The sequence below is a fragment of the Candoia aspera genome, chromosome 3, assembly GCF_035149785.1.
Source record: "Candoia aspera isolate rCanAsp1 chromosome 3, rCanAsp1.hap2, whole genome shotgun sequence".
In the NCBI taxonomy this organism is placed as follows: Eukaryota; Metazoa; Chordata; class Lepidosauria; order Squamata; family Boidae; genus Candoia; species Candoia aspera.
Window position 1 is genome coordinate 46,311,536 of NC_086155.1, and position 14,018 is coordinate 46,325,553.

General features: G+C 39.2%; 1 protein-coding gene across 2 annotated transcripts in view; it reads left to right on the top strand.

The window, feature by feature from the left end:
• PIK3C2B (phosphatidylinositol-4-phosphate 3-kinase catalytic subunit type 2 beta) overlaps nt 1-14,018 on the top strand; it is a 112,801-nt gene that overhangs the window by 51,631 nt on the left and 47,152 nt on the right. For both annotated transcript variants that reach the window (XM_063297537.1, XM_063297538.1), the window contains exons 9-12: nt 5,441-5,587; nt 6,908-6,941; nt 8,758-8,953; nt 11,915-12,037. In XM_063297537.1, the coding sequence (XP_063153607.1) occupies nt 5,441-5,587; nt 6,908-6,941; nt 8,758-8,953; nt 11,915-12,037 (500 nt within the window). The remainder of the gene's footprint in view (nt 1-5,440; nt 5,588-6,907; nt 6,942-8,757; nt 8,954-11,914; nt 12,038-14,018) is intronic.

Sequence of the window (14,018 nt, forward strand, 5' to 3'; positions counted from 1 at the left end):
ATGTGAGTGCATGTTACTAGAAATGTAAGTATTATACCTTTGTTGTCTCTAGGATATGAAATCACCCATCCAAAACATTGCAATGGGTAGCCTAGCAACTCTACACCCCTTCTTCTAACCCACTCTCATCTCTAATTCCCACAACTACCACCCACCCCACTGCAAGCCGTACACCATTATCTTCATGTTCTTGAGCCACGAATCCTGCTTCCTGCCACTGCTTGCATGAACAGCAGCAGAATAGGTTTCTGGGCTCTATCTATCTATCTATCTATCTATCTATCTATCTATCTATCTATCTATCTATCTATCTATCTATCTCTGGGCAGCTTACAAACAATTAAAATGGATATAAAAAGAACAAAAAAGTACCATACAACAATTTAAAAACAAAAACAATAGAAAAGCATATAAAAATCATAAAAAATTCATAAAATTCATAGCCGAGGTAATCACAGGTTAGGGTTGCTTTGCTTCTACCCATTTTGATATACAGTAAACCTCTTTGTATTATATGATAAGCAACCTTTTGGGCACTGAATGCTGAATTTAGTGTTCTGGAACATAGCTGGGGCTGCCTGCCCCAGAGTAGATAGGGCTGGAATGCATGAACAATTGTAGTATGTGGGGCAGCACAAAGGGTGGCACTTGAAGAAACATGTAGCATGGGCTTGCAGAGGAGGTGCATCACTGTTTGGCGTGGTATCGGTAAAAATTAAAATCAGACATGAAAAAAGAGAAGCCAGCAGCTGGGCCTAGGCTGCCATGGCTGCATTTTAGTAATGGTGAGCAGGATAGATGTGGGAAGTGTTGGGAGGTACATTCCTCAGTTTCACTGGCAGCATACTGGATGGTTGCCTGAGGGACCAAGAGATGCAAGACAGTGCTTGGTATTACTGTGCAAGACACTTAGACTTCAGCATAAAAGGGCTGTTTCTCACCCCTATGATTTATAGGTTTACTACTAAAATGGTGGCAAATTGGGAGAGCCCCATCCAGGACTTTTGGGGTGAGGGAGGCAGGTACATGCTGGCCGTGGCTTGTGCATCTCTGTTGTAAAGCAGTATAACATCTGTGTGCTTTGCTTGCTCATTTGAAGATACTGAAAACAATATTATTACAATACACAATATATTTTGCGATAATATGGAGAAAATAAGTGGTAAACATTTCCCCATTGTGGTTTCCTCCAGCCCATTCCCCCAACATCTCATTGCTCACAGCTTGTTTTATTTCCTTTCTGAAACTGATTAGAGAGGGTTTTTTTAGTGCTTCTTTAATGGGGCTAGGTCTGCCTGTAAAGATAGGCAGTTAATGCAGTTCTTGCTCGCTTCACATCTTCCTCATTCCATCTTGACTGCTTGATGAGAGTCAAATTTCCCAACATAAAGTCAGGGCTGCCAGACATACGTGTGCTTTGGATTGCAGCCAAGAGGCTGAGCTACATAGCACCGTGAACTATCAGTCAAAGCAGAAAAAGGAAAGAAAAATGTTGTGTGTAGAGAAGTGGTTCTCTGGTTTTATTCTTTACATTGTCAGAAGAGCAACATAAGGTAGAAAGTTCTTCTTTGTTTCAGTTTTTCTTCCTTTTAGAGATAGTTGTATATGTAAGCATAAATGCATTTTTTTTGCAGCCAGTGTCAGATCTTTGTGAAGGTTTGGCCTTCACACAGCTTTTTCTTTCCATTTAGAATAATCTATGTTATTCAACCCTTGATGCAGAGATTAGAATGTTTGTTCTAGATCATATGAGTCACCGAAGTAAGGGATAGGTAAGCAAGAGATCTTTACAGTCTCATAAACTGGAGTTCTTGCAGATGAACTACATGGCCTTCACTGTGGTGAACATTCTCCTTCTCTTTTCCTTGTATTTTCTTACTGCTATAGTTACTGAAAGATAAAACACTCTGTGTATGTAAGGACACAGCCATGATACAAAAAAGTGGGAAAAGGGAATTGAGGAAGAACAAAGAACATGAGTTTAGAGTGGCAGGTCATTCCAAGGAGGAGGCATACTGAAACCTTCAGGTTTTTTTTTTGTAAGTGCAGCTGGTATTTCCTTTGACTTTCCCTATTTTCGAATCCATAGTTTAAGAACACAATCCTGTAGAATAAGGCCCACTCAATTTGATGGGACTTACTTCATAAGCTTGCACTGACAGCATTTGTGGCACCTTAAAGGTGACTGTATCACTATGCCCAAAACTTTTAAGGGTCAGAACCTGCATCATTAGATGCATAAAATATGGGGCCGTTTTATAAAGAAATGTATGCATGGAGAAGGAAAAAATAACAATGTTATCAAAGGGAAAAGAAATACAATGCAAAACGAGGTAAAGCTTAAATATATTTATGTGTATACCCCAATCTATCCTAATTTGGAAAAGAAAGCAATAATTGGTAAGCTACTTGGAACAAGTATTATGGAGCTTTCATGTAACTTGTACATATGAGAGTGAGAGAAACAGAGAGAGTTTTTATTTTATTTCTTATTCCATTTCAGAGATTATTCATAAAGAAGTATCTAGTTGTCTGGGGCATAATTTCAAAACATGTATATAATCCTAAAAAATTCATATTTGATATTGTAAAAGATTGAGCTGTTAAGAGCCTCTGTAAAAAGGAAAAATAATGCTTTTATAGATGAGTGTCCTCACTGAAGTTGCAGAAATTATTAGTTTCCAGAGAGAAGAATTTCTAAACTCTACATCTTTTTTTTCCTGTTCGATACACATCTATTCCCTTCCTTCCTCCCATTCTGCTTTATGGAATCCTGTTTCTTCAAGTGCTGTCCAGTGAAGGATGAGAACTGTAGACCTTTCTTCCACATCTTCTGCACCTTTGATCCCTACAAACTATATACTACAGAACCTTCTCAGGACGCTTAGCCAATACATTACCTGCATTTTGCAGACAATGGGTGCAATGAACAATAGTGCCCCTTAGTGGCAATTCTGTCCATGCTTTCTGAAGCAATCACTCTGGAATTATATTGGTGGAAGAAGTTGGTAGTATCACATGCTTCCAAATTCTGCATGAAGGAATTTAATGTGTTTCGAGTGAAGTCCTATTTGAATTTAAGAGGGAAACGGAAGTAATAGTTTCTCCACATCTTGCTGCTTATTTTTTGGTCACAAAGATGGTGAAGAGAAAGAAAGACCATCTCAAGTTTAATTGAGTTGCTGTCTTTGATTTGTTGAAATTGATATACTTCTCTTGATATTTTATGTGCTAAACAGGATTTGTCAGAGGGTGAGAAAAGGGACAGGCTGTTCTTCTCTAAATTACAATTTTTATTGTGGTGCTCTTAGGTAGATAGTTTATATACATTTTCAATAGATACACTTAACTAATTGACTTAACTAATATACATAGACAGTACTACAGAGAAAACTCCAAACAGAGCTTTTTAGAGTCTCCTGCTGTCCCTGACTCATGCAACTTCTCTCAGTACTTTCATTTCTGGGAACTGGAAGAGAGAAAAATAACACTTTCCTGAGCTTCTTTGATTTTGACACCTTTGTCAAGCTATCCTTGCTGACGTCTGGCCTGTCCTCCAAAAGGACCTGCTCCACCAGCCAGTCTACTGAGCAGTTCTCTCCCTTGGGTCCTGCTTGCTCTTGCTGGTCCTCCTTTGACTACAGAGTCCTCCTTTGCCTGTTCCTTGAGGCACACTGTATCTCTAGTCCATGCCATACGAGAACAACTCCAGGAATGCCCAACAATCTCCTCCTCCTCCTCCCCCCCTGCTTAACACTTCTAGTTTTTATATATGTCTAGCTATAAGGTAGAAGGAGAGGCAGTTTGGTGTAGTGGTTAAAGGCACCAGGCTAGAAACTAGCAGATAGTGAATTGTAGTCCTGCCTTAGGCACAAAGCCAGCTGAGTGACTTTGGACCAGTCACTTTCTCTCAGCCCTAGGAAGCCCTAGGCACTAGCAAACCACTTCTGGAAAACCTTGCCAATAAAACTCCAGGGACTAGTCCAGATAGTCACCAGGAGTCAAGAGTGACTTGAAGGCACAAACACACAAAATAAGGTAGAAGGGCTTGCATCCAGGTGTTTTAATCAGGTGTGAAGCTTCTTGGTGTCTATGTGACCTTGAGCCTGGTTGGTTTGGTGCAGAGAAAAAAACCTTTTTCTTGAGGCCATCAGGGCAACTTAACCCTGACACAGAATTTTACATACAGAATAATCACTCAGCTTTTGATTTTATAAGTCAGGTTTAAGAAGTTTATAATAAAGTTTCAGCAATCTTTTTTAACAGTAATTGTTCCCTGTAGTAAGAGTAATATGAGTAATAAGAGGCTTAGAAATAGGCATGTAATGACATTGCTGCTGCTCAACTTTGAAGTTGCCCAGATGGCACGTGGGATTTCACTGTACCTTAAGTTAATTCAATAGAGAGAAAAGAATGCAGAGAACAGAAGAATCTAAAAATACCTAAAACTGATTGCAGTTTCATTTTAGAGTGGCTCCATGCTAATAACCCTTTTCCAGGGGAAAGATTTTGAAAGGGAGGTGAAAAAGATTTATTCTTTTTCTCTCCCCACCCAACCCCCCAGGACTCATTGCTACGGTAAACTATATTTTGAAGGAACACCTTCATTAAGCTAGCATTGTTATGGCTGCTGGCAGTAAGATAAAAGTGTTAAAAAACAACCCTCCCCATGTTGTGCTACCCTGATCTATTCCATAATGCTATATTACTCAGACTGAAACAATGTTGAGATAGCAGTAAGAGATGTTAACTCTATGCCCTTGTGAAATGCAGAATTCGAGTTTAATCTCTGTATGTATGATGGCCTTAATATGTATGTACTTATATCCATTTGTTCATTTAAAAATGCTTGCATGTCATGTGCCTTTCAACAACATACAAAATTGAGATTTGGTTCATTCATTATGCTAAGTTATAATGCAGTTAGTTAGGACAGGATGTTGGCTAATCACAGCTTGTGAATTTAGCCACTGTAGATTATAAACCCTAGTTTATGTGTCAGCTATGCTATGAGAGCTTGCTTAGTAAACTACAGTTAAAACAAAGCACTGAATTTAGTGATTAGTATAATGTATAAACTCAGTGATTAGATGTGATTTTCTAATGGACAATACTGATTTAAAATGCAAAGAGCATTTTGGCTACATGGAAAGAGGTGATATTTCATTTGGGAAGTTAACAGAACTGTACTTGATAGGGAAGCCTGTCTTTTCATGCTGCAATTCTATGGAAAAAAAAAATCCTGCTCTGAAGGTGTTCTTGCTCTTGGGAAGAAATCTCCCAGTGATACCAAAGGAGAGGAAATAGTTGAATTCCACATCCATGTTTGCTAGATCCTGGAGATTGTCAGGCTCCCAAGCCATGTGTTAATGCAAACATCATTATAGCTTGTTCTTGATTTGCATTTGAGATGTGAGTCTGTCTTCAATTATTTTTCCAGGGAGATTTCCAGCTGAAAGCAGAGCGGGTAGTCCAGTCTGTCATGGCCATTTGCAATGCTTTGGCTGCTGTGGAATCCCAAGAAATCACTGCAGCCCTGAATCAGCTACCGCCTTGTCCATCTCGCATGCAGCCCAAAATCCAGAAGGTAAGAAATAAAAGTCTGAAATTCAGAAACAGTGAGACTGAATCTGAGCATCAGAACTAAATAGATGAAAAAGATGAGATTGGAATTTGGTAACTATATGAAGAAAGAATAAGAGGTGCTGTCATAGCCACTTATTTTTCCTTTTAACTACAGTCATGCTATGTTGAATTCTGTCCCCTTGCTTTCTTGAAATTCTTTGCTCCCTGCAAAAGAGCCATTGTTCTTTCTACCTTTTTCAGAGAAGGCGAGTTTACTTACTTACTTAGACGTCTGTGCCACTCCAGACAAGTAAGACTCTGACTACTATGTATAAAAGATTGGAGCTTAAGTTACTGAACTTCAATCCATTTGGGTCTCTTTCATATTCTACATCTACATGGCCTGGTCTTACATAATGCTGAGTCATAACGAGTGGTTCAAGCATTGTGCTAAGCCCAGAACAAATAAATCACATTAGGACTTAGTGCAATGTGTGAACCCAGACCAGCTAATGAAATAGTTTAGGATAAAGTGATTGGTAACTATGGTCTTAACAAGACAAAAAATGGAATATTCCCTCATTCTTCACCATCTTGATCTGCATGACACATATAGTGTGTGGGTAAACAGACTATACTTTAAGCCATTAGCATTAGCAGATGGAATGGAACTTGAGGCGGACCCTCATGTTGAGACTGTGCTGAGAGAGGATCTATTTTAAAAGTAGCATTTCCAATCTGAGCCTTCCCAAGCTTATGACCAATAATGTGATCAAAGGAAACGCCTGCTGCCCAGGAGGTAACCAAAAAATAAAACATAAACATTAAAAAAATCAGTGTCTGGAAATGTGCTTACTTAAGACTTTAGAGCTGACTTCTGAGTTAACATTCACAGGGTCAAAGTGCTAGCCTGCCTTAGTCATATAAATTGGTAGAGTGAAGAATCAAGCCAAACATTGTAGATAAATAATTTGAGCAGCCTTCTGCAACCTTCCTCCAGATATGTAGACTTCCATAAGTAAATTCCCCAGTTAACTTAGCTGTTGCTAAGAATTCTGGGAGTTGGTCCATACATCTGGAGGACCTTAGGCTGGAGAATGTTGGCACTGAGAATAAAAGGATCAGTGGGTATCTAACATTGGAACAAAACAGTAGGATAGCTTTAATTTAGGATGGGTGAAGCTACCCATTCATTATGAAGATATGATGAATAAACTAAGTCAGGATTCCTCATTATCTCTCACTTGGGTGGGTTGTGGGAACTAAAACATGTCTATGTACCATATATAAGGTGCTTGACTCACTGACATTATTTTCAATTTTGTTTTTCTTTCCTGAACAGGATCCAAATGTTTTGGCCATGAGGGAAAACAGAGGTAAACATTTCCTCCCTAATTAGTGAATTCTGAAGACTTTAATTTCTGTTGTTCCCTATAACAACAGCAGCAATAATAATGTTAGCAACAACAATCACAGTGTATATTAATCCTCTGAGTCCTTTGAGTTCTTTGTTTAGAATGAGTGCATAGAATGGAAAGTTCCTTTGAGCAGGCTCTTTGGACAGCTGATTTGTTTTGGTAAGAAAGGACATTAGTGGAAGATTTTCAAAAAATACTAATTACAACTTTGTGAGATTATGTTTGTTAGTTATAATATGGGAGTTCTTTCAAAAGGTACTCCTATAATAAGTTTTTTTTAAAAAAATCAAAAGCAGTGATATTGTGATGTTGGTTAAAACTTCCCCTACCCATTTTTGCAATTGAAGTAGACTCAGTTTTCACCCATAGGGCAAGACATATGGATACCTGCATGTTTTGTATGGTAAGCACATCAGAGCTTTGGAGGAAAGGAGCATTCCAGGGAGGACAACAGTTGTGTCCAGTTCAGTTCTGAAGAATTTGGCATTGCCTTTGCTTTGTTTTTTTGTGGCCCAACAAAGCTGATTTTTTATAGATGTTAAATGATAATATTGGCATTAGTCAGACAATATTGGTAGAAAATTGGGCAGCCTTCCCCATTCTTTGCCTTCCAGAGGTATTGGATTACAATCTCCTACTCCTACTGGCTGGGAATTATTAGGATGTTGTAGTTCAACACATCTGGAAGGCATGAGTTGGGTAAAGCTCAACCAGGAGTCAAAGTAAGTAACGAAGAAGAATGTACTACTTTTAGATTGAGTTCACACACTGTGCTAAGACATGGTTTCTTTAATCATGCTTTGCCCAATAAACCACACTTGGCTGAGTTTGCATAAACATTAAGCAATAAAAAAACTGCTTTCATAAATGATAGTTGCTGGGTTCAGGCAACATGCTAAACCAAAAACAAACAAACCATATTATATGAAGCAATGCAAGTAAGCAAGCTTAGATTTTACTTGTGATTTCTGAATGTTTCAGATCTTTAATTTTTTTAAAAATTTTTTGCAAAACCTGCAAACTATGTTCTGTTTAACATGTGATGAACCAAAGCATTGCAGTGATTGCTTTCTAAATATCTTGACTTTTATATTATTTCCATACGTATATGGACATATTTGCTTTGTATGAGATTCATTTTTTAATCTAGATACCATCTTACCTTTCAAATACTTTGTAAAATGTAGCCCATTACTACTGTTTTGTATTAAATTAAATTCTATTGCAAGAAAAGCTGATTTTTATAACATACATAAATTATGGTAACGAAGCAAGACTTTTTAAAGAGGGTTTCTAGCCATTTATATGGAAAACACAGCATTTTCATTTAAAATATGTCATTTAAAAAGCGTTAAACTTTCATTTAAAAAGTCTGAAAGGAGATCAGAGCAGGATTCCCAATGAACGGGAGGCAAGACTGTGCCTTCTACACCATTTTGCTCCAAAATCAAATATATTATTTAAATTTGCAAATAGTTTAATTTTCACAACCTAGACAGAATTTGTAATTCAGTCTTTTATTGGTCCTGAATTCTGATGTTTTTAAAGGTTTTTCTTGCTTCAACCTGAAGAGCAACATAGCTTTGTACCTGGGAATTTGGAACTGGGAAATTCCATAATGGATGAGCACCACTATGGGGTTAATCTCTGTGGTCAAAGAATTTGCCATTTATATAAGCTCCATAGGGACATATTGTTGCCGAGCATTTAGAAATGAATTCCAGAACTCATTCTGAATTCTAAGAATAACTAAGTAGATTCCTCTCTCCAACAGAGAAAATTGTGGAAGCTTTGACAGCCTCTATCTTGGATCTGGTGGAGCTCTACTGCAGTACATTCAATGCAGACTTCCAGACAGTGGTACATGGGAACAGAAAGCATTCATTCTCCCAAGAGTCCCGACTGCTCACCTCTCCTCTCTCCTTCACAGTCTATGCTACTCATCGCATACCTATCACATGGGCTGCATGGTAAGCAAGAACATCTTTTTGTATTTTTGTAATAATGTGGCAATATTTGACAAAGGACAAGAGCATTTTATGCTAGACCCTGGGACTAGGACTGGAGACATCACATTTTAAGTCCACCTTCAAATGAGGAAGCTTGCTAGGTGACTTTGGCTTTTAGCTCCATCTACCTCACATGGATGTTATGAAGATAAAACTGGAAAAGGGACTGCTGTGTATGGGGAAGAGGTGGAATATAATAATAGTGTAATAATGTACAAGTCTACAGTTGTTGGAAGGATTTGGGGAGGCTTCAGTCCTATTTTGAAGCTGGCCAGTTAACTTATATCAACAAGGGAGGTCCCTTCTGGCACATGGGAGATGGCTTCTCTTGTGTCTCCCTGGCTATGGAATACATCTCCAAGGAGATGTCTTTGGTCCCCTTTCCCAGTATTCAAGAGAATGGCAGAAATACTTGGTCTCTTCTACCAAGCTTTTAATTGTTAACTAAATTTATTTTAATGATAGTGTACTGATTTTAAGTTAATTATATTGTCTTGTTTTTATGTTTTATAGTTTGTATTTTTAATTGTTCTAAGCTGCCTTGAGTGTTGTACAAGATGTAAATCTAATAAATAAATAACCAGGATTGTAGAATACCATTTTATATGAAGATCATCCGTGCTCTTATTTGCCACTGGGGGGCAAAAATCAGAGACTGCATCCATAAGATGTGTGTGTGTTTTTCCCTACAGAACCAATAGTGGAGAAATTCCATACATTTAATTATATATATTCTGCTCCCTCCCCCATGACAAGCTCCTAAAAGTACTTTTAAGGATGGTCTCTTTTGGACTATTTGAAAAAAATCTCCCCTTGAAGGAATGAAGCCAGCCAGTCAGATGAGCAGCTGAGGTCTACCTACTAGATACTTTGTGCTCTTGCAAGGTTGTTTCTGGAAGCTCCCGGGGATGCTCCAGCAGCACAGTCCATTGGCCTAGGCACCCTGCCTCGTGGGCTTGGCTCTGTAGACAGTGACAGATGGCTGCTTCTCAGCCTAGGCTTCTGTCCCTTCAGCCAATGACCGCTAGTGAAGGGGACTCACCTAATGGATATAGAGACAATAAGAAATGGGAGCAGGGGGGGGGGGGGAGAGAAGGAATACTTTTTGCGAACAGTCTTTGCTTGTGTGTTTGCATTCCAATAAAGACAGAGAAGCAGTGACTGGGAGTAATCCACCTCCCCAGCAGCAGGAACACATGAGGGGTGGTTGCAGAAGTTAGCTGCCACCCCTCCGGGGACCTCTTGCTTTTGTTCCATCCTTAATGTATTCCACTGAATGAGTGACTCTGAACAAAGGCAGTAGCCTGGGAAATCCAAGCCTGTCCTGACCTTTGTTACCCAGTAAGCCCTCCTAGCACCATCGCTTGGCACCTGTCACATGGCTGGCCCTTCTGACAGAGCACCCTGTGATGGTATTCTAAGAGGCGTATGTCTCTCCAGCTGGCTGAGAAGGAAGCAGGGAAAGCATTTCTGAAAAGATGATAACCTCAGGAAACACCCCGTGTTTGGTCTGTTGGTGGGGGTGAAAGTCTGTGGGAGAACTACCCCTTTCTAGCACCCCCTTCCTCCTCCTCCTTTGTTCAACTGTCTGAGCTGAAAAGTGTTTGAGTATCTCAGATAAAGCACCTTTGAGCTCAGATCTGGATCTGTTCAAAGTGTGTGGCTTAATTTAGGTTAAAAACTGGTCTGGCTTAGACATTCCAATCCTGGCCATGACCTGGATCTAATGTGCTGGGTTTAACCTCTGTGCCCAAAGTTGCACCTTTATTTGATGTCAGGGAGAAAGTCTCAGGATTCTTTGGATAACAGCAAAGACTATAAACTTGAGAATCTATGGAAATTTGCCTTTAAAAAATCATAGATATGGAAGAGGATATTATTATTATCTGATCCACTTCCTCAAGCATATTAGTCATATATAAATGAAGCTAGCTTTTTTTTTTAAACAATGAGCTAAAAAGTGTGAAGGTTTTTGTCCCTTGCCCTCCAGCGTTTCCATGGGCATATCCCATACTGTACAAATAAGGCCAATATTTATTTAGTCAGTTATTTAATTTTTATCCCGCCTTTTTTATAAATAACTCAAGGTGGCGAACTTACCTAATACTCCTTCCTCTTCCTATTTTCCCCACAACAACAACCCTGTGAGGTGGGTTGGGCTGAGAGAGAGGGACTGGCCCAAGGTCACCCAGCTGGCTTTCATGCCTAAGGCCGGACTAGAACTCACGGACTCCTGGTTTCTAGCCCAGCACCTTAACCACTGGACCAGACTGGCTCTTACTTCGGTGTGGAGGAAACAGGGAAAATCCTGTGGTGGTATAAATGAAGGTGTAGTGTTACTATTAACTGCTCTTTTCATCTCAAACATGCAAAAGTGGCTAATAATAGCTTTTGAAAATTAAACAAAATGTAGGGAAATTCTGCTGAAAGACAGAAAGCAGAACTGATGGCAACATACTGTCTCATTCTCCTGCCCATCTCTCAAACCAAGTTCAGATAAAAGGTCTTTCAAGGCTTCTGAAAGTTTCTTAGCCTTTAATGAAACTCAGGCTGGGAAGGGAGATTATAGCTGAGAGTCATCTACTAATTGGAGATCCCTCTTGATGCATGGATAATCTTTGGGCACATTATAGACCAGACATGAACCATCTGGAATTTTCCTTTATTAATTGTCCCTTTGGGTGTGCAAACCTGGCTAGAGCTTTTCCAGGTTTGGGAATAAAACGGATTCTCGCCTATGAATCAGCTGCTGAACAAGAAATAAAACAAATCAAGGTATTTCTTTTCATGTGGTCCTCCTGTTTGTTTTGCATTGCAGTTACGGATTACTGAAGGCAGCCTCCATTTTCCTTTTTTTCTTTTGCATTGTGAGTTAATGAGAATTTCCTCATCTGACCTTTATTGCTTTCCATCTTTCTGCAGCTATGAAGATTTCTACCTCTCCTGCTCGCTCAGCCATGGGGGAAAGGAGCTTTGCACCCCTCTGCAAACCCGAAAAGCTCATGTATACAAGTACCTCTTTCATCTCATCATCTGGGACCAACAGTAAGGCATCATCTTTTTAATCTCCCTTTGAGACTAGAAGAAAGGGAGGAATCTTGTACAATCTTAATGTGGTGAGAGAGATGGATTTAAAGAAAATTCTTTTCTGTGAAATGATTATTGCTCAGTGGTAAAGCACATGGTAAATGTGCCAGTCCCCAGCATCTCCCCAAGAAGGCTCAACCCATGTTTAAAATCTCCAGACATTGTATCAGGAACCGTACAACATCCCTGAACCAGCTTGGGGTAGTCAGGTATAACTGAGTGTTATCAGCATACCGGTAATTGTGTGTGTGTAATGTGTGTGCGTGTGCAAGCATGCCTTCAAGTCATCCTTGACTCCTGGTGACTGCCAGGAATCACCGTTTAATTCCATAAAATTTCATTTAATTCTACTAAAATTCCTTTTAATGGAAATTCTGCAGTTTTTTTGGTAGCATTTTCAGAAGTGGTTTGCCATTATCTTCTTCCTGGGGCTGAGAGAGTGACTGGCTCAAAGTCACTCAGCTGGCTTCATGCTAAGGCAGGTATAGAATTCAGTTTCATGTTTTCTAGCCTGGTGCTTTAACCACTACACCAAACTGGCTTCATGCTGGCAATACCTCACCCCAAACTGGCAGATGACCTCTTCTGTGGTTTATATTAAATACTATGGGGGAATAAAACCAGGCTGTGTGGCATCTCACACTGGAGTACCCAGGAGCTCAACCATTCTTCCTCCATGTACAACAACTGGTATTGTTCACTCAGGTAGGAACTAAACCTCTGCAAAACTGTGTCTTCCAGAAGAATACCATGATTAGTGGTATCAGATCCTGCTGAGAAGTCCAACAGGGCCAAGAGTTGTATATTCTAGGCTTGACAGAGGTAATCTACCAGAGCCAGTGCTGTGTCTTGCCTATATCCAAACACAGTTTGACCTCAGAACTCTTTGTTCCTTCATCAGAACACATGGTGTTCTCAGGGTCCTGGCAATAATCTGACTTTAGGATGGGCTGGTCCAGCACCAGAATAATATATTAGAATAGTCTATTTTGAATTTGTGCAAAGTCCGGTACACTGGATGAAGCTGTTTGTTTGTTTGTTTTATTTATTTATTTATAAATTTATTCACCGCCCATCTCTCCCCAACAGGGGGACTCTGGGTAGCTTACAATAAAACAAGATTAAAATATGAAACCATTACAATTAAAATACAATAAAAATATAAATATAATAAAATCTGCATGGCGAAGAGACCTTAATCAGACCTTCAGACTTCAGTTTTGAAGTCAAGACAGTCCAGCCTTGAAATATTTTGCACAACTCTAATTGGGATGATAATTTTTAGTATGATAGTATGGACGTCAGAAAGGTGGGCTAGGAATTCTGGACTAATTGTCCCAACACATCTAGAGGACCCTACATTGGGGAAAGCTCTCATAGGAGTATATTTCCATCTGCTGACAGTAGTTCATAAATTTCATGACTGTTCCATCATTTACATGTAGAAATAGTATTGTACCACCTACCTGTGACAATCATACCGATATCTGTTTTCCCACATGTATATGTAATGTTTTTGGCTGTGACTTCCTTCTACAGACATAAATATCACATGCTTTCATGCATACTATTTTTATCTTTTCTTCTGATATTTGGGGTAGGATAATTGTGTCATTTAGTAGCAAAACCAACCTGCCTTTATAAGATACAAGAGTGCCTGACTATCCATTGAACCCAAATTCATGTACTGATAGTTATTGCCTATTCTCCTTTTTAATGGAAATTCTGCTTTGCATAATAAGGAGCAGAGAAGCAATATAGGAGGAAGGGAGGTAGTGGATATCTATTTTCTATCCGTTATTGTTCTGGTCTACATCAGGACCTCCACAATACTCCAAATTTGTTTTTTGTGGGCACAAATACTGTATAAGTCCAGAGAAGTAGTAACTCAACAGTAAAACTTTATTTCTAATATTCCTATGCTATGATCTAAAATTGT